General features: G+C 40.2%; 2 protein-coding genes across 7 annotated transcripts in view; both read right to left on the bottom strand.

Moving 5' to 3' along the window:
- The window catches only part of RASGEF1B (RasGEF domain family member 1B), a 525,540-nt gene that overhangs the window by 142,532 nt on the left and 362,484 nt on the right, over nucleotides 1–20,524 (bottom strand). For all 4 annotated transcript variants that reach the window (XM_081095426.1, XM_081095427.1, XM_081095428.1 and 1 more), the window contains one exon: nucleotides 10,761–10,844. In XM_081095426.1, coding sequence (XP_080951552.1) covers nucleotides 10,761–10,844 — 84 coding nt within the window. The remainder of the gene's footprint in view (nucleotides 1–10,760; nucleotides 10,845–20,524) is intronic.
- Nucleotides 1–20,524, bottom strand: part of LOC308522222 (succinate dehydrogenase [ubiquinone] iron-sulfur subunit, mitochondrial-like) — a 409,251-nt gene that overhangs the window by 26,290 nt on the left and 362,437 nt on the right. For all 3 annotated transcript variants that reach the window (XM_081095482.1, XM_081095483.1, XM_081095484.1), the window contains one exon: nucleotides 10,761–10,844. The gene's annotated coding sequence lies outside the window, so the exon portion shown is untranslated. The remainder of the gene's footprint in view (nucleotides 1–10,760; nucleotides 10,845–20,524) is intronic.

Genomic DNA, 20,524 nt, shown 5'->3' with positions numbered 1-20,524 from the left:
TGGTATTGGTGAGGTATTGAAAAAAATAGGTGAGAGTGAAGATACAGAAAACAGCTAGAAGGCTCATCAGTAACCGGATGAGAGATGACGAAGGCCTTAATCACAGCAATCACAATGGGGAAGGAGAGGGTGAATGTTAAGAATTTAGAATAACGTGAACTGGGTGCAGACTCAATGGATGAGGGAGATGGGAGAATTATGGATGATGCCCAAGTATCTGGCTTGAATTGTTGGGTATAAGGTAGGAACATTCATTGAGAGAGGAGGAACAGAACATTTGTAGAGCAGGTGAATCAAAAGAAGGGGAAGAGAAGCTAATTAGTTTAGCTTTGACCATGTTGAACAAATGGAATAAGAGACTAAACAACATTGCTCAGGGAGAGGGATCGATTTAAAGAAAAAAAGTGTACCAGGAATGGAACACTGGGGGACACAAAATTTGAGGTATTGTTGAGGGAGAATGAAATAGCAAAAGAGACGGTGGTCAAATGAGAATTAGAAGACAGCTCTCATAGAAGCCAAGAGAGGAACAACTTTTAAGAAGAGGTCAATGGCATCAAGTGAGAGAAGAATGGAAATGTACTCTGGGTGTAGCTGTTAGGATTTTCCTGCTGACCTTGGCAAGATCACTTTCACTGGTGCAGTGAAGGAAGGAAACAACTTCCTCTCTCTCTCTCCCCCTCGCTCTTCTACTTTGTTTTAATCTCAACATGCCTCTTATGGCTGATTCTATTTGAAAGTTCTTAGTGTAAAAATTGCAGTTTCTGCCTCATGCAAATGAATAGAGCCTTTTAAAAGTTATTGTGGCCCTAGCTGGTTTGGCTCAGTGGACAGAGCATCGGCCTGCAGACTAAAGAGTCCCAGGTTCGATGCCAGTCAAGAGCACATGCGTGCTCGAACCCCAGTAGGGGACGTGCAGGAGGTAGCCGATCAATGAGTCTCTCTCATTGATGTTTCTATCTCTCTCTCCCTCCCCCTTCCTCTCTGAAATCAGAATAACTATATATATTCTGTAAGCAAACATCTTTTAAGGTAAAGTTGAATTTATTCACTAAGCTATTCATTAGAGAGGTTTCAGAAGGTACTTAAAGCAACCTGACCCCAGGTAATCAGAAAACGGCAATCTTAGATACAACACTATAAAAATGTCTTTCCCTTTCTTTTTCTATCACTTCCCTCTCCTTCTCAGCAAGCAGCTTCACTATGGAGATAATTATGCTTGGTGCTTTGGGGACATAAATAATGGACAAGGCACAATCCCGCTCCACCCAAGACCCCAGCCAAGCTGATTACAAGCCCCTGCAAAAGACAGACATGCATTCAGCCAACCCTAAAGTAGTAAGGTTGGTTAAAATAAATGCCCCTAATAGTAAACACAAAGTTCTATGGGGACCCCCAGTGTAATTCCCCATCTCTCATAAAATGCAGGAAATGACCTTTAAAAACATGGACACAATTGGGGAGTTCATCGCTCCACTAATTACCTCCCTGCTCTTCAGACCATAAACCTTTATGCAATCTGCTCTGTTCACTTCATTCGTGCTCATTTATTTTACCAGGCAGCCAGACTGTCTATATGAAAAATCCAACAGGCATCAGTGGCGAGTGAAGATTTTAGGCTTTATTCTATCTTTTTGTTAAGTTGAACTTTAACAATATCACTTTTCATCGGGTATTAAAGTTCTTAAAATTAAATGCAGAGCCTCATGGATTCTGTGAGCACCAAGCCTCCTTCTCCCAGAGGAGAAAAACTGGGACACAAGTTATCTGGAATGGCTTCTGAGGAATACTATTTTGATCGGAGTCACCTCATGGTGATATCTTTGCAGCTCCTACCCCTTTTAAAGTTCTTTGTAAAGCCACTGCCTTTAAAGGGCCAACCTAACGCCGCATGCTCACACATTATTTCCCACTTGCTCAGGGTTGCTATTTATAACTGGGGCCTTTTGGAAAATGAAAATGAAAAACTGTAGCCAGAGAGACCCATAATATAAGCCAGGTCATACTTTTTTGGGAGGCATCCTTCTGTGTGCTCTCAGCAATCTTTGATTATATTTCAAATAGAAATAGAAAAGAAATCATCCAAATAAAAAGGCGGGTGGTTAGGGCAGAGGTTCTTGAATCAGGCATGCCTGGTTTGGGATAGCAACTCTACCATTTATTAATTAGTCTGTGACCTTGAGTAAGCCCTTTATCCTCTCTAGATTTCACCAGTAAAATGATGAAATGAGAGGCTAGATGTGAAGAACTTATGTCAGTTTGGTCCTGAGTTCTCAGACAATGGTAGGCATTATAATAATTATTATTGCTGCTAATGTTTACACCAAAGGGCCCTAGATTACCATTTATAGCTCACTGCCTCACACATGGATGGCATTCAATGTCTGTTTATTTCTTAGTGGATGCTTGGCTGGCATAGAATGCTTAGAATGCAGTATTTTCAAGAAGGGCTTCCTCTCCTTGGGCTTTCTCAAGGGTACCCAGAGTATTCCAAAGGCAGCAATATTGCATAAATTCTGCATTAATTCTGCTGATAACTCTGTAGAACTATGTCTCAGAATTTAGTGATATTACTTTTTTATCTATATGAATAGAGAGTATATATGCTAATCATGGGTCATCTTTTTTCCTATCCCCAGGTGGGACAAAGTAAAGTTTCTTTTTATGTCACTAACAGAGCAGGGCAGCATTTTTACTTAGCATTTTCCATCAGAAGTTCCACTTGATATTTTCAAGCTGGGTTCTGGGAGACAAATTGGGGCAGTGTTAATGGAAAAGGGTCAGCACATTGAGACAAGAATAGCATAAACAAAAGTTCTGTAATACAAATATGACTCCACGACCCTTTGATAATGGGTAGTCTCCAATAGTAGGGGTGTGGAGATTATGTGTGTGTGTGATGGGGGAGGGCTTTTAATAATCAGTTATCTAATATTTAAACATCAAGTACATCCTATCTATGCATCCAGGCCATACATGTGGTACCATCTATTTCAACCTTTATAGATAAGCTGTACAGCAAGACCAGAATAACAAGAATGATTTGTGTTTAAGTTTGTTGCTTCTTATTTTTATAGTATATGGGTATTTGCCTATTTCTGAATAAATTAATTTTATAAACCTAATGAAGCATATTCTACAGATATTAATTGTCCATACTTCATTTACTTTCTGCTGGCTTTGGGAGCTGGCATTAAGTATTGTTATATGCTTACAGGAGGACATAGATTGAACTGCCATTGGTGTAAGCATGTTTTTTTTATATATATATTTTATTGATTTCAGAGAGGAAGGTAGAGGGAGAGATAGAACCATCAATAATGAGAGATAATCATTGATTGGTTGCCTCCTGTACTCCCCCCACTGGGGATTGAGCCAGAAACCCAGGTATGTGACCTTGACCGGAATCCAACCGGAGACCCTTCATTCCACAGGCCGACACTCTATCCACTGAGCTAAACCAGCTACGGAAAACATATTTGCTAAATCTTATTTCAACTCTTTGGAGCATGTAAAGCCTGTTGATAAAGCCATCTAGTCTGTTAGCAATGTTGGGATGGGTAGACTTCTTGTCTTTGTACATCAGACTGCACTTCTTATCCAGATGAACTCTCACTTTTGGACCTAATGTAATAAAGCCTAAGTTGTGCTTCAGTGGTAGTGAGAATCCAGGATTCTAAATGTAAATCTATTTCCACCTCTGGTTATTTAATATTTACAGAATAGTATTAATGATATTGATTTTAAAAATTATTTGTCTTCAGTAGTTATAGTAGGCCACTACCTCAATAATCATATGAACAAAGATGAGAAGATGAAAATAGCTGCCTGAATAACAAATTAAGATTCTGTATTCATTTATCCATCAATAGACAAGCACCACCTGCCTACTATATGCATGTCATTGTGTCCGGCACTTTGAGGGAAGAGATGATGGGAAGAAATGGCATGGTCTCTAATGGGTGCAACAGTTAATGCTTTAAAGGGCTAAGTTATTAAGTCAAAATAATAAGTGTTGCCCAGCCAGCATAGCTCAGTGGTCGAGCATTGACCTATGAACCAGGAGGTGACAGTTTGATTCCTGGTCAGGGCGCATGCCTGGGTTGCAGTCTCAGTCCCCAGTGTGGGGCGTTCAGGAGGCAGCTGATCAATGACTCTCTCTCATCATTGATGTTTCTATCTCTTTCTCCCTTTCCATTTCTCTCTGAAATCAATAAAAATGTATTTAAAAAATAACATTATTTTATGTAAAATAGAAGGGGAATGGATCTAGGATAAGGTATGATAAAATGATTTATTCATCTCATAAAATGACAGATCCTACACACAAGTATTAATAGAAATGTTATTTGACCAGATAATGAATGGGTTCCATTACAGTGCTTGAGTTTGAGTATTTTTAGTAAAAATTTGTTTGCCTCAGTTTTTCAAAATTCAGTACATGATCGATAACTGTGTTTACTACATTCAGAACTCAAAGACAGGGTCCTCTGCTCAGCAGACTTCTGCTCATCACCTTAGTTAGTCTCTGTATCTCTCCTCCTCATCCAGGCTTGATTTGACAGATACGTGTCAGCAACTCAACATTTTCATTCCTTTAACTGATATGTAGTATACCAGGCTCTGCCTTCTACCTTCGCTGGATTCTAAATGACTTCCCAAGGAGCATGCGGCCCGCTCTCCCCCTGCTCTAATCATGCATTAGGATACCACTGAAGCAACTGTATCAATGGCCAAAATAGTAGTGGTATAGGCAAGATGGAACTGGATTTCTGTCCCAGGCAATAGCAGTCTGAACACAAGCAGCCAACAGTTGTATGGAGTGAGAAATGCCAACTCTTCATTGCTGTTTCTCAGTCATATTCTCTTGGTCTAAGGTTGATCTTCCAGCTTTCTTACCACATGTGTATTCCAGCCAGCAAGAGTGGCATGCTTTTCCTATAAAGGGCATGACTCAGAAATTGCATACATCACTTCCGCTCCCATCCCGTTGGCCATAATCTCACCATATAGCCACTTCTAGTTGCAAGGGAGGCTGAAAAATGTTCTCTTCAGATGGGTCGACATATGCCCTGCTAAAACCTTCATTATTTTAGAATAATAATAATAAGAAAATTGACCCCTTAACTTGAAATTTTCTTCTACCTTGTCACAAAAGCCCTAGAATAAAAATGCAAAGCTTAATGTATTTTTGCTTCAATGACCAAAAGCTAAATACATAGAGACAGAGATCCAGTCAAATCAGGGCCCTCACACTCAAAAAATTAAAATTATGTTTATCTAAAACTGCAGGAATTATAGTGGCTTGCTTTGCTCAGCATTATTACCTTCTGATTATTCCATTCCTGACTTTCAGTATTTTGGGGTTTTGGATGCAGCAGAAGCCACAGACTAGTTTGTGAAAAGAGACGACAGGAAGAAATGGCATGGACCCTAATGGGTGTAACAGAAGATGTTTCTTCATCTTCTTGGGTCACTGAGAGCCCTAAATATTAAGTCCCAGGGTACTTCTCATAGAATTGGTGCTCTCTCGCCAGACCCATCCATGACATTCAATCATTCTCCACTGGCTGCGATTTACAAAACTACTCCCAAGATGCCCCCTGTTTGCTAAGATAAACTTTCCTTTGGAAAGAAAAATTCTCTAGTGCTAAAAGGAGCTAAAAATTAAGCTATAAAAATGGGCACCTCTACTTCTTTTCTTCCCACAGATGACTCCCAATTTTGAAATACAGCAGCTCTATATTTTGTTGATTCTGAGTTCACCAGTTCCTTTCTTTTTATCTGTTGTTTATCCAGTCACTTCCACCTCGCTCCTCCAGTTTCCCCTTCATGCTCCCAGAAATACAGGAGGCCTAGGTAGCCTGGTTTGCATTCTTAGCCACCCTTCCATTTAATAACATTGCTATCCCTCAAGGCAGTTTATCTCTCCATTTCCTTCTGGTTAAATCAAATAATGTGTTACAGTTACATTTCTTTTGACTGAGGACAAGTTTACCTGTCACCTAAATTACTTTGGGAAAGGAAGCTCGGCATAGCCAAGGTCTTGGGCATCTCCTAATCCAAACAACTCCATCTGCTTGGTATTCTGTGCAGTTTCCGGAGGTCATGGCACTTCACTGGGTTGTTCTGACTTGGTGTGATCTGCTCAATGCTTTGCTGAGTTGAAATAATGCTTCTTTTTGCCTAGTCTCTTGTCTTGTCAGTAGCTCCAATGAGAATTTTGTGGCAGAGCCTGGTAGTTGAATTTAATGTCATCCTCTAATGTTACCTACCTCCCTAAATCCCTGCTTTTGTCTCTGTCATCCTTGTCTAATTCCCTTTCAACCATCTGCTTTGAATCTGCTATTAATTTATTGAAATCCTGAAATCCCTTTTGCATTTACCATTACCCTGTGTAACCTCTTGGGGGGTAACATTCTTATTGTCAAATACATTAAAATAATCAGTCTTAATTCATTCTCCAGGGTATCTCCTATAAATTACCAAGAAAGTCTTCCAGTTATAACATTATGGGATTTGGGGGAATATGTTAATTTTGAGTTTTCACCACACAATATTTACTAGCTGCCAGGTCATCCCCTGGAGATCCCAAGACACGTATTTTTAACATTTGCATTCTTATTTACATAAATTTGTATGCTCCATTCAAAAGGTTCTGACTCCAATTATGTAAAATAAAACACATAAGTCCTCTTAATTCAAGGGTGGAAAACCACATATTCCAGTCATTGCTTGGCCCAATGATTTCCCTGGCTTCCCCTCTTTGCTCTAAGAAGTTTCTCTCCTTTATTCCTATCATCATCATAACCATTAATTCAGTGGTTCTCAACCTTCTGGCCCTTTAAATACAGTTTCTCATGTTGTGACCCAACCATAAAATTATTTTCGTTGCTACTTCATAACTGTAATGTTGCTACTGTTATTAATCATAATGTAAATATCTGATATGCAGGATGGTCTTTGAGGGTCGTTCGACCATCAAAGGGGTCGCAACCCACAGGTTGAGAACCGCTGATTAATTTTAAAAAGTTGTGGCTTAGTTGTAAGACTGGAACTGGCTCCATAATATCCTTTTTCCTATCATGAGCTCACTTTGGAATCCTCTGTTTTCCAGCCGGGGGTTTTCACACCTTTCCTGCCCCCAAAGCACAGAAACATTATTCCCTGGTTCAGTTTGCGGCACCATAATTTGGGTGACAGAAATCACATCTGGGTCCAGCTTACAGCCTTTCGCCCTACAGAAAGCTTCTTGACAGTGAGAAAGAGAGTTTGAATTCTAAGCAGATTAATTACAGGTTTCAATTATCCACCCCAAATGTTGCCTTCCATTGACCCCTGTAATTAAAGCTTGACTTTGCTTACATTTTCAGCATCATTTTTCATCTCCAGGTGGACAGATAATAGCTGATTGCAAAGTGAGTTCATTTGTGTATTTTAAGCAAGAGTGTCATGCCCAGAAGCCAGAGCTATGGGGAGAGAAGAGAACAAGAAAATCCTCTGGGAGCAGTCCCACTCAACCCAAGACAGTCCTGGTGTCACTCACAGACACCTACTGCTAACTCTGCCCTGGCAGGCGAGGGAGAGCTGAGAATCCACAGCAATATCACTAAACCAAGGATGATCATACTGCATTTAAGTGCCTTCTGCTCTCTGAGAAGCATTCCAAAACCCTCCTCCTACCCTTCTTACACTGCTGTTAGTGTCTGATCAGGTCTAGGAGAACACGGAGGAAAAGCCAGGGCTGTCTATTGGATGAAAATAAAGTTTAGTCAAAAGAGACCCTCTGGGGTTCATTGACTTCTGACTTCCGCCTTTGAAATGGCTTCTTTCTGTTCTAACAAAGTGGTGGGCCATTTAGAATCTATATAAACAAAATCAGAAGAGGTGGGGCTGCAAGGGACAGAGGCAAGGGCAAGAGAGTGAGTGTCAGAGTGGTTTCCAACACACTTTGTGATGTTCAGGGCGTGTTTTGATTATTTGTTGTTTTAATCTTTGGCCAAATGATACTCCTCTCACTTGAACTGCAGTCAGCAGAGGGGAAGTGCAGACCTCACAGAAACTCAGTCCCGGCTTGGGTCGCTCCCCTGCTGTGCCTGTAACATGTCAGCAGTGCTGACAGCCCTGCCAGGAGGCTTCCTGTGCAGCCGGGACCTCGCACTCTGTAGACAGCTGCCTTGCCCGACTTGCCACCAAGGCAAATTTACCAGGAATTGCAGGAAAAACAGATTCATTTTCTTTGAGAAAAATGGCAAAAAAACTCGGATTCTGCCCACATGTATCTATAAGTTGGGGAGAAAGCCCTATTGAAGGAATTGTTTGTTTTTGACTTGTCCCTATAGTGACTATGTTTCATCCTAGTGGCTGGACTATGTGCGGTCTAGAAGTGCAGGACTGTAGCAGAGGACAGGAAAGTGTGGGTATCCAGGTGGACTGTGGTCCTTCTGTTGAGGTGTGCCTGGAAAGTGTCCTTGATATACTGGCCAGAGTTTTACTTCTCTTCCTCACATAGGACACCACCTTCTATAGCTCCCATTTCTTGAGATAAGCAAATTGAGGATGTGTTTCCTCTAAGCTGACTATGTGTATTGTTTTGCATTTATTCATTCATTAAGTTCATTTGCATCATGTGTTGAGTTCTTGATACATGGTGAACAAAATAAGTTTAAAAAAATCCTTGTTCTGCCCGAACCCAGTGGCTCAGTGGTTGAAAGTTGACCCGTGAACCAGGAGATGACACTTTGATCCCCCCCATCCCCCTCTGTCAGGGCACAGGCCCGGGTTGTAGGCTTAATCCCTAGTAGGGGGCATGCAGGAGGCAGCCAATCAATGATTCTCTATCATCTTTGAAGTTTCTATCTCTCTCTGCCTCTCCCTTTCTCTCTGAAATCAATAAAAATATATATTTTTAAAAAATACTTGTTCTTGTGAATTTATATTAAATTATTTAATCCTGGTGACAGTCCCAGGAACAGGTAATATTATGATGTTCTTTTTATACAGGTAACTTGCTCAAAGTCACATAGCCAGTGAGTGATAGAACTGGGATTTGACCCCAGGCAGGCTGGCTCCAGAGTGCCCATACTCTTATCATGTGGCTCTACACTCCATGGTGGGACTAATGGACATGATTTTAACAGTTCAGGCAAAAATCCATAATTTCTCCTCTAGAGGCATCTCCCACAAAAGAGTTTAAAGAACTAATCTGTTTGAAAGAGGTAGTATTGTGGCTGGATTTCATACTAATATGTTGAAGGGGATCAGAATATACCACCTCAAAATATGTCACTTTGGCATAAGGATTATTTTGAGATGAAGGTGAAACAGCACAGGAATCACACTGACCAGCTTAAAACTGGTTCTGCTCCCTTAAAGCAGATTGGCAATTAATTCAATCTGAGCTACTGTACAGAGACAGCACTGTGTACGTGCCGTCCCTGCCCTCAGGATGAACCAGAACCAAGAATCTTTAGTCTACAGAATTCAAGTGATAGAAATTTGTCCACTGGAGCCCTCTACCAAGCAAGAGTTCCTTCAGGGAGGAAGAGTTGGTTCATGGGTCAAATATGGATAAATCAAAACACTGACCAATCAGACTCTGCCAGACCAGATTCCTTTGTGCTTTCTCTTGCCCCTCCCCCTATACCATAATTGGTCAAGTTCCAAAACCCTCCAGTCAAAACTTACCCCACCAGCATTACCTCATGTTTCCCTATTCTCCCTGACCCTTAAAACTTGTCCAGATCCCCTAATGCGGGAGACAGACTTCAATGGCGCCTCCTGTCTTCTCTGAGTTGACTCAGCATTAAATAAATCACTCTTTTTTTTACTCTAAGATCGGTGTCATAATGTTGACTCCTATGTGCATACAGGAGTGGCCCTTGCTTGGTAACAAAGGCAACTGAGAAACAGCAGATGCAGGAAAAGCTCTCTGCTCTCCCCATTCTGTCTAAAAACAGGGCATACATTTCCCTTTGTAAAGGTAACATAAATTTGTAGCAGTATCTTCCTCCCTTATACCAAGAGGATGAGGACTCTTGACCACCAGAGATGACTCTTATCAATAGAAAAGGCACCAACTTGAGTCTGTGTAACAAGCCTTACTAAATCACTTATCTTCCATGAACTTTCCCCATATAGTCACCTCACAATTTAATGGCCCAAGAAGCCTCAAACCTATTTTCTTCCTCTTGTCACTTCTCCATTGTTTATCACTCTTTGTTAAAATGGCATATAAGGCTCAAATATAACTACTTCTGTGGGCCTTCACTCCTTTTCTATAAAGGCCTCCTTATTCACAGTAATAAGCCTTTTCTCCCATTTATCTCTTTTTGTTTTTCAGTTTAATTTGCATTGCCCCAGGCACTGAACCTAAGAGAGTAGAGGAAAATGGCTTTCTCCTCCCCTACAATATAAATGACTAAAAGTATCCTCTTTCCTTCTAACAAGTTTTGACAAACAGGGGAAGTTAAATCAAAGACCTGAGAAACCAGGACAATAAGGGAAGTTGGGAGGACATCATCAGGATGGATATGGGAGCAAAAGCAGAGATAAGGGAATCTCAGATCAACATTTTCTCTACTCAACATTTTGTATAGGGCAAGTGCCACAAGGGCCAACCAAATAGCTCAAAATTGGATTTTACCAGCCACTTATATGAGATCCACTTGATTATGTCTCCCAAATAGCTGAAGAAAAAGAGAAATAATAGCTAATAGGCTAAAATCATACTGTTCAACAAGAAATGGATTCATTCTTACTTTGCCAATTGGCTTCTCAATCAGAGGGCTTGTAAAGCAGACTGGAGTTATGCTGTTGTACATCGAAGGTTTCCATTGCTGTTCCTATAAGAAAGGGAATAGAGAGATTTCAGGGACTTGGCTGGCTTTCCTGGTGGATGGAACCATTTCCTCATTTCTCACAATAGTGCCTCCAGCACTTAAACTGAATAGTTCATTTGAAATACCTGAGTCGGCATTTTTACACAGGCATCTTCAGTTTGCAGTTTGTGCAAATTCAACCTTGTGCAGGGACATATTACAAAATGATTTATGACATTTTGAAGGAAGTCATACACACATGTTGACATAAATGCAGAATATTTTCACTTTAACCTGTTCTATCTTCATAGAACATAGATCAGACTATGTGAATACTTTTATAAAAATAACTTTACTGCCCTAACCGGTTTGGCTCAGTGGATAGAGCATCAGCCTGCAGACTGAAGGGTCCCAGGTTCGATTCCGGTCAAGGGCATGTACCTTGATTGCGGGCACATCCCCAGTGGGGAGTGTGCAGGAGGCAGCTGATCGATGTTTCTCTTTCATCGGTGTTTCTAACTCTCTATCCCTCTCCCTTCCTTTCTATAAAAAAATCAATAAAATACATTAAAAAAAATAACTTTACTAATATCTCATTGCATAAAAACAATGATCACAGTTAACTTCTGATTTTCAACATTTGAATCTATGTGGAATATAATTCAAAAGTATTCTACCTGCTTTTCAGAACCCTGAAAAAATGTGGCCCTTCTGTGCTTCAGCTCCAACTCTGTCCCACAATTTAATCCAAATCTCAAACCATATCTGGTCAATGTGTGATTTTTAACAGACTCCAGTCTATGTTGGTTTGGTTTTTTTTTCTCTGTTCCTGATTACTAAAATATTCTTTCCTCAGTATCTTCGTATGATTACTTACTTGTGCTATGAAGCCCAGCTCAGATTCCCTAAGAAATATTTCGCTATTTTCCTCAACTTCTGAATAGAGTCAGAATAACTTTCTTTCTACCACAGGATCCAGGTACTATTATTAGAGTATCCATCACTCTCTGCTGGGCACCAAGGACAGGACTCGTGTCTTAAATATTTCTGTATCCTTCATAATCCAACACACACGTCTTACACATTGCGTGGTCTGAATGTCCATGTCCCCACAAAGTCTGCAGGTTGAAATCCTAAGCCCCCAGGTGATGGTATTAGAAGGTAAGGCCTTTGGAAAGTGATTAGGTCATGATGGCAAAGCCCTCATGACTGGGATTAATGTCTTTACGAAAGAGGTCTCAGAGAGCATGCTTGCCCCCTTTCCTATGTGAGGATACAATGAGAAGTTGGCAACCTGGAAAAGGGACCTTACCTGACCATGTTGGCACCCTGACCTCAGATTTCCAGCCTCCAGAATTGTAAGAAATAAAATTTATGTTGTTTATAAGCTACCCAGTCTGGGATATTTTGTTATAGCAGCCAAAACAAAGACCTACCTGCAGGTGCTTTCTGTTAGACGACTCTCCTTTGGTCAGCTGAATCTTTCTTTGTACTAGTATAGTCACTAATTTCCAAATATCTTACCAGATCCAGCTCTCTTTAACCCTCAGCTCTCCGTCTTACTATATACATTTTTCACTTTCCTTCATCCTTATTAGAGGAGACATCGAGATGCTTGTTATAGGAAAAAGGAATTTAACTGTAGGTATAATAACCCCTAAAATGAAAATGACCTTTAAAAATGAATCCACTAGTATTGACTCATCCTCACCTCTTGCTGTCCATTAATTGGCCATGTTTCTTGAGTGACAAAATTTTTTTCAGTAGTCTTAGAAAAGGAATGGAGAATGACCCGCTGGAATCTCTGCCCCTGCTGTTACTAATTATTTTAACCTGGGCAAATTACTTGTACTTTCCACCAGGGTGGCCCAGCCTGTAAATGTGTTTTGTGTTATTTACACACATCTCACAGGGTATTTTGAGACTAATTGTGAAGATATCTGTGGCCTAGAAAGGCAAAGCATAATTCCTGGGGAAGAGGCCCTGCAGTTTACCCCTCAGGAGAGGCCATTCAAACCTCTGATTTCTTCTCCTGAAAGCAGGGTTATGGCTGGATTCTGAGCAATGTGGATTTCTGTCCATTCGGAGTTAAACGGAGACCAGCAACTCATTTCACAGGTCATGTTCCAGCCATCAAAGTTTAATTACTATCAAACCCCACTGGCTCAGGTCCCTAATATATTAGTGAATGCAAGAATAAACGTTCCAAAGGATCCACTTACCAAGTCCCACCTTTCTGAGATAAAAAGACATTGAAAGGCACCAGGGTAAAGGCCAAAGCAGATCAACTTGAGACTACAACTTTTTTCTTGTTTAAATGAAAATAACAGGTTCTGTTTTGATGATTATGACACATGATTTTGTTTCAAGGAAGTCAATCTGCAGACACAGTAGATGAATCTGAAGAACTCGGCCCTTCACCATGAGACTGGCCCAGTTGCTATGGCAACACATAACTAGTTTTCTTAGGTTGTTGTGAGCCTGATTTTCTTTAGGTTAAAGATTCTCTTGATACTATTTGCACTGGGTGTTCTTAAGACTAAAACAATCCAGCAGTTGCAAAACATAGATTTCTCACCTAGAAATTATTTGTTTGGTGGGAAAATATGTGATGATTCTGGGCCATACATGAAAGGAAATGTCTGCAAAAATGGGTTCAAAGGCAAAACACCGAGTAGTGAGGGGCATGCAGTTATTACTAAATAGGGCTTCCCCTCTCCTATCTCCTTTCCTCATTTCAGGCTTTGCATACAGGGTTTTGTTGCTGTTGTTTGGATGGTTGAGTGGATAGTGGCTGGTGTTAGACACTGCACATATAGCTCACTGTTTGCTGAATGTGGGTGCTGAGGAAGGACTTGGACAAAGTGGAATAACAGAGAATGAGAGAAAAGGCAAGTCAGCCATTCTGAGAAGCTACAGAGCTGCTCAGAGATCTCCACATCAAAGGTACCTGGTGTTACTTTTCTAAGACTGGATTCCTAAAAGGAGACCAAAGAAGTGGTTAAAGACTTGAACTGTAATTACAACCTTCAGTGTTTATTTTGGTGCCTGAAATATAAGATCAACTCCTGGTGCACAGAAATAATCTAGAATTCTTATGAGGAAGAATGGCTGCAGGGATCATCTGGCAGCTCAGCTAGTTGACTGAGCAGTGGAATCCATCCAGGGGGCATCTTCATAGGAGTGCATCACTGGGCAGCTCATACATTCCTAGTAATTCTGAAGGAAAGAATATGTCCTCTCTTAGAAATCTTCATTTTATACTCCATAGAAAACACGGCCATTGATGTCCATCAACTGCCCGTTCTTCCCCATGGAAGCAGATTCTACCTTAAGGATTGTCATCCCTCTACTCAAACTCAGCCTGTTCACCCATTATTTCTCCAGAGCAAAAATAACTGCACCTTGCCTCTGTAGAGTGCTTTTCAAGAACTGCTGACACAGCACTTTAGTTGCCCCTCTCAAAAGCCACAAGCTATTTCTGGGTCCTAGGATGTTGAAGGATATTTCAGACATTCAGTGGGAACTGGGGAAGGAGAAAGTTCCTGAAAAAGAACATAGTATAGATTGTTGCCATTGCTCTGGTCCCTGCTCTCTCTGCCTCAGCCCCCAACCTGTTGACTGAAGCCAACCAACAGGGTTTTGGGTTTGCCCCACCCATCCCAGCTGGTGTTCATTCCTTGCTAGGGTCAAGCACACAGGCACAGAGGTGAGGTGGCCTTGGGAAGGGAGGAGAGCTGGGTGGAGAGCCATTAAATGTTGACTCACTCGGGCGTGGCCAGACTTCCTCCCTTTTTCCACACTCCAGTACAATTTTGGTGAACTTAAGTAAACTGTGCATACTGCTAAGCATCCTAACTTCCTTTTGGGTTTTTATCACAGACCCACACTAGCTCCGGTATATGAAAATCCCCTCCCCTCAACACTTGATAGTGAAAGCAGGTCACAGGGAATAGCATACTTATATGCATTCCAGTTTTTAAGTTTTCTGGGCAGAATCCTGTTAGAGCCTGGCCTGCTTCTACATTCTTCAGCACCTCCCTCGGTACCAATTTCTCCTTAAATGCCCCGCTAAATATGTGCATTTAAATCTCCATTTCTTGGACGTTTCACATGCTGCTTTTAAAAATGTCCCTTGGGCTCTTTCCTTCCTTCTCTCTGTTTTCTTCATCTTCAGTACCACCTGCACCTACCACAAGGCTACGATTACAAAGTACATTAAAATAAGTGCTTTCGAGATACAGCAAATTAAAGGGACTTCTGAAAGGAGGCACATTCCCTTCCCCATACTCTCTTGTCTCTGAGTCTCCTGCCAGCCTTTATCCAAATGCATGTACATTTAGGTACAACACCACTTTGTACCTCACTATTATACTACTTAATACCACGTGACATATTTTCTGTGTTGTCACATAATCTTTGGATTTATAATATGTAATGACTACATTATGTTCCATCAACAGAATATAGTATGTGTTTGATATCTTGATAGACAGCTGGATTGGTTTCATTTTTTCTTCCTAAATTTTTTTTGAAATTAAAAAAAAAACAGTTTTACTGATACAATTCATGTACCATACAATTCACCCATTTGAAGTACACAATTCAATGTTCCTTTTATACTCATGGGGTTGTGTGGTCATCACTACAATGTAATTTTAGAATATTTTTGTCCTCTGCCAAAATAGACATTTCCCTATTGGCAGTCACTCGCTACTTCTCTTGTTTCCTTCCCCAGCTCTAGGCAACCATTAGTCTACTTTCTACGTCTATATTTTTTCCCATCCTGGAAATTTTATATAAGTGGAATCATATACTGTGTGGCCTTTTATGACTTTCATTTGGTATAATATTTTCAAAGTTCATCCATGATATAGCATGTATCATTACTTTATTATTTTCATTTCCAAAAGTATTCCATTGAATGGATATATTAACACTTTATTTATCTATTTAGCCATTTGAGTTATTTCTACTTTGGGACTATTATGAATGCAACATCTATGAACATTCATGTACAAGTTTTTGTGTGGGATGTATGTTTTCATTTCTCTTGGTTACACATAGGAGTGGAAATGCTATATCATAAGGTAACCATATGTTTCATATTTTGAAGAACTACCAAACTGTTTTCCCTGTAATTAACACCTGGAGAAATATACGTGTTTGTCTTTTTTTTATCATTTCTTTTTTTAAGTGTTTTTATTGATTTGAGAGAGAAGAAGGGAGAGGGAGAGAAAGAAATATTAATGAGAGAGAAACATTGATTGTCTGCCTTCTACATGCCCCCTACTGAGAATCCCGGGCATGTGCCCTGACCAGGAATGGAATGGCGACCTCTTGGAGTATGGGACAACATTCAACCAACTAATCCACACCAGCCAGGTCTACTTTCTTGTCTTTTGAATCATTTCTTTGGAATATATTTCCAGCAGTGGGATTCCTGTACCAAAGATAATGGACATTTTTATGGCTCTTGTTACTTAACTACCTAATTATTGCTTTTCAAAAGGATTGGACCGGCTTGCATAGCTACCGCTCACATGTATGTACACACACATGACTCATTTTTTTCACAGCAAACTCATGAGGATGATGCCAAAATTAACCTCAGTTTTATAGATGAAAAACTAATGGCCACAGAGGTTAACTAACTCAGTGTCAGATGACCAATCAAAGCAATACAGCACCCTTTTTATGGGCTTTATTGACTTAAAGTGTCTGTACTCAATGTGTCCCTGGTTTTAATGAGTAATTGCTGACTATAGCTTTGTCCTGTAATTTCTTCACTGGTGTCATAGTGAAACAATAACTTGGAGTCAGAGGCATGGGATCAAATTCTGGCCACATAGCTTGTTAGCTTTGAGATCACTAGTAAGCTGTTGAATCTTGCTAAGCCTCCGTTTCCCCAAAGGTAAAACAGGCATCACAAGCTAATCTGGAGGATTAAGATTTGGTTCACCCAAAGAAACGTACATAATAAGCACTAATATAATGTTTTGTTAATGACAATGTTTTATTGCTATGAAATAGGCATCCATAAATCTCTATTATAATTTAATAAATAGATTTCCTCCCCTACTGTCAATCAAAAAAATCATCTTCCATGTACTATCACTTAGCTCTGTAAGAACTTTATAAGAATTTATATATAAAAACATTGATATGAAATGTAAAATTTATAAAAATGTTTCAATAAAAAATATAACAATTATAGGTTATAACAATTATAAAAAGTATAAATAGATTTTTAGAAGTTTATTGCATAGGTTTAAATAAGTATATTTAATTTTTAAGTTAAAAATATTCAAAACATTATTATAAATCATAATTATAAATTTTAATTTACTTAAAACATATATCCTCTAAAATAAGCAAATATTTTAAACATGTTAAAAGAGTAATTAATTATGAGTTAATAAAAGGAGCATAGGCTCATAAAAGTAAATGCTTTTAAAATAAGTATATGTCTGACTCTCAGAACCTTGTAAATAAAAACTAGTGATATAGTGGAAAGAACCCTGGCTTTCTATTCTGAAAACTTGAATTTGAGAATGGGTTTGACACCTACTTGATATATGACTTCTTTGGGGTTCTATTTATTTTAGCATTTAAAAATATATAGTGTGCAATATGCTTTATTTTAAGAGACCCAAAAAGGCATTGTATCTGAAACCACTAAATCAACAATACATAAATATACACCTCTTTGAACTGTCAAAACCAAGACATGGCCAAGTTATACCACACAATGGTCCATTCACATGTATGATATGAACCTTACATTCTCCAGGGGTTCAGAAAAGTAATTGAAAATGGGAAGTCATGTATTCAAACATGAGAATATATCACATAGAAGAAGAAATAGTTCTCCACAGTTCTCATATGTCAATGGAGATGAACTTCATACACAAAATGATGCCACAAGTATGGGCTCTAAGAAATCCAGACCTAAAGTGATCCCAATGGAACTTCAACAAGAGGGAGGGATGGAGCCAGGGTGCTATAACCTACTCCTCTGCAAATGAGGGCAGCAAATTTGGGGGTAGGTATCCATGAGTAAGAGGCATGCTATGGGCTGAATTGTGTCCTTCCAAAATTCATGTGTGGAAGTCCTAACTTCCAGTACCTCAGAATGTGACTGTACTTAAAAGTAGTGTCTTTAAAGAAGTGACTGAGTTAAAATGAGCTCTTTAGGATGGGGCCCTAATCCAAATGACTGGGGAGCTTAAGCAGAGGAAATTTATACATTGACATACACAGAAGGAAGATCACATAAAGATACAGGGAGAAGACAGCCATCTGCAAGCCAAGGAGAAGTCTCAGAAGAACCCAATGCTGCTGACACCTCGATCTGAGACTTCTAACCTGCAGAGTTGTGAGGAAATAAATTTCTGTTGGTCAAGCCGCCCAGTCTGTGGTACTTGGTTATGGCAGCCCTGGAAAATTAATACAAAGCATCCTAGCCCTTCTGCTACATTGCTAGTCCAGATTTTCAGGTATTAGCCGACCTTCCCTGGTTTGTGACAAAAGCAGCCTAGTTACTGAGCAAAAAAGATGACCAACATCAGGGGGAAGGGCTTTTAGGATCAGAGCCATTTGGGAGCTTTTAGGCTGTTATTGTAGCTAAAAGTTTCCAAATGAATTGGGGAGAGGCTACTGCAGTGACAGGGGACAAAGCAGATGCAGGAGTTTGAATGGGTGGCATTCTGTTTGTCAGTCCTGAGCAGGCCCTGGGGATACTCAGGTGAATAAGAGGGCATCTTACCCTCAAAGAGCTCCCCCCAAGTCTAGTGAGGGAGAGAGGAAAACAAATAATATTCAAGAGGAGTATTGCATATTGGAGATACAGGTATGCAGAAGGTGCAATGGGAGCAGGTGGAGGAGCGTCCAGCCCCAGCCAGGAGAGGAGTTCCTGTGGCTGGGGGGCTTCCAAGAGGGGGTGGGGCAGAAGCTGAGTATAGGACAGAACAAAAGTTAGGTAGACAAAGAAGTGGTGTGGGACTGGAAGGGTAGGAGAGGGCCCAGGAATATGAAAAGAAGTTTATGGTGCTTCAGGAAGAAAAAAATATCATGAGTGCAAGAGGTGTGCAATAAAAGAAATGTTAAATTTTTATGTGAGCCACAAATAATTTGGTGCTGTGATATCTTGCAGAGTGAGACAGAGGTGCTGAGAGATGGTGCAGGAAGGTGGGCAGGAAGCACGGGATTCTTTGGTAACCATGTTTGAAGGGATTACTTGGCCACCAGACAGGAGTATGCATTTGAAAGGAGGAAAGGCTGTAAGCGAGGGAACCAGTTAGGCTGCTGTTGCCACAAACCACGAGAGAGAGGCTAGTGATTGAAAAATCTGGACTAGAAAAGTAGCAGAAGGACTAGAAACAGGAAAGACTCAAGAAAGAGGTTGGAATTAAAATAATCAGAACTTATACAGTGCTTGGAAGTGGAGGTTGAGCTAGGAAGGATTATTGGCAGATTTCGAGGGAGTAAGGATCTGGAGATGAGGAGTAAAGACTCTTGATAGGGTTCCAAGAGAAAGGAAGAACATGGTAAGGGTGCAGGTGAGGTGCACAGAGGGAGGCTTTGTTTGCATCACCATATGTGTAAGGCGCTAAAAGATGCAAAGAGCATTCGCCACTTTGGAGCTCTGACTTTAAACATACGTATTGGTCTTCGATGCAAATTTGTACAGTAATCCCACTTCATCCATAGTTTCGCTTTCTGTGGTTTCAGTTACCCACAGTTAACCATGGTCCAAAAATATTAAGTGGAAAGTTCCAGAAATAAACGACGCATAAGTTTTAAATTGCGCATCATTCTGAGTAGAGTAATGAAATATCGCATTGTCCCTAGAAGGTGAGTCATCCCTTTGTATTGTCCAGCGTCTCCACTACTTATCCATGAGTCACTCAGTAGCCAGCCGGGATTATCAGATCGCTGCCACTATCAGTGCTTGTGTTCAGTCAGTCTTATGTTACTTATGGCCCCAAAGTGCAAGAGCAGTGATGCTGGTAGTTCAGATATGCCAAAGAAAAGTCATAAAGTGCTTCTTTAAGTGGAAAAGTATGTATATAGAGGGAAAACATAGTGTATATAGGGTTTGGTACTACCAATGCTTTCAAGCATCCACTGGTGGCTTTAGAACATACTCCCCCACAGATAAGTGGGAACTGCACTACTTTTTGGCCTTAACCTGCTTTCCTGTCTCAACTTGAACTTTTTGCTGCAGTCAAAATTGTCTGCTCGCTCCTACGAATACACTTTACTTATTTATTCCTCGGTTGTTCTTACACCTTTGCCTCCCCTCCCCCTCTGGCTCCATCCACTAGCTGTGGGAACGTGGGAAAGTTGCTTTGCCTTTCCAAACCTTAAACTTCCTCAGACAGAAAATGAGGATAATGGTCATACCCATTAAACAAGGCTGTATCCGGTAACGCAATTCTCATTTGTAGTTTTTTTAAGAGTTATCATTGGTTTGGGAATTTTTTTGGTGTATATATTTGTGTGATTTTAATAAGAAAGCACGTATTATTTATCTCCACTTCTCATGATTCTAAGCTCCCCAAGGGCCAGGACCTTTTCTATTCTTATCTATCTTTGTGTCCCCAAACTTAAGCAAAGTATCTGGCATATCATTGGCACTTACCAAATATTTATTGAGTAAATAAAGAAATGGGTAAATGAAGAAATGAATGCATTCCTAA

Source organism: Myotis nattereri (genome assembly GCF_964212035.1).
Source record: "Myotis nattereri genome assembly, chromosome: 1".
NCBI lineage: Eukaryota > Metazoa > Chordata > Mammalia > Chiroptera > Vespertilionidae > Myotis > Myotis nattereri.
The sequence above is the reverse complement of the archived record's forward strand: the minus strand, read 5'-3'. Positions and strand labels throughout refer to the sequence as shown.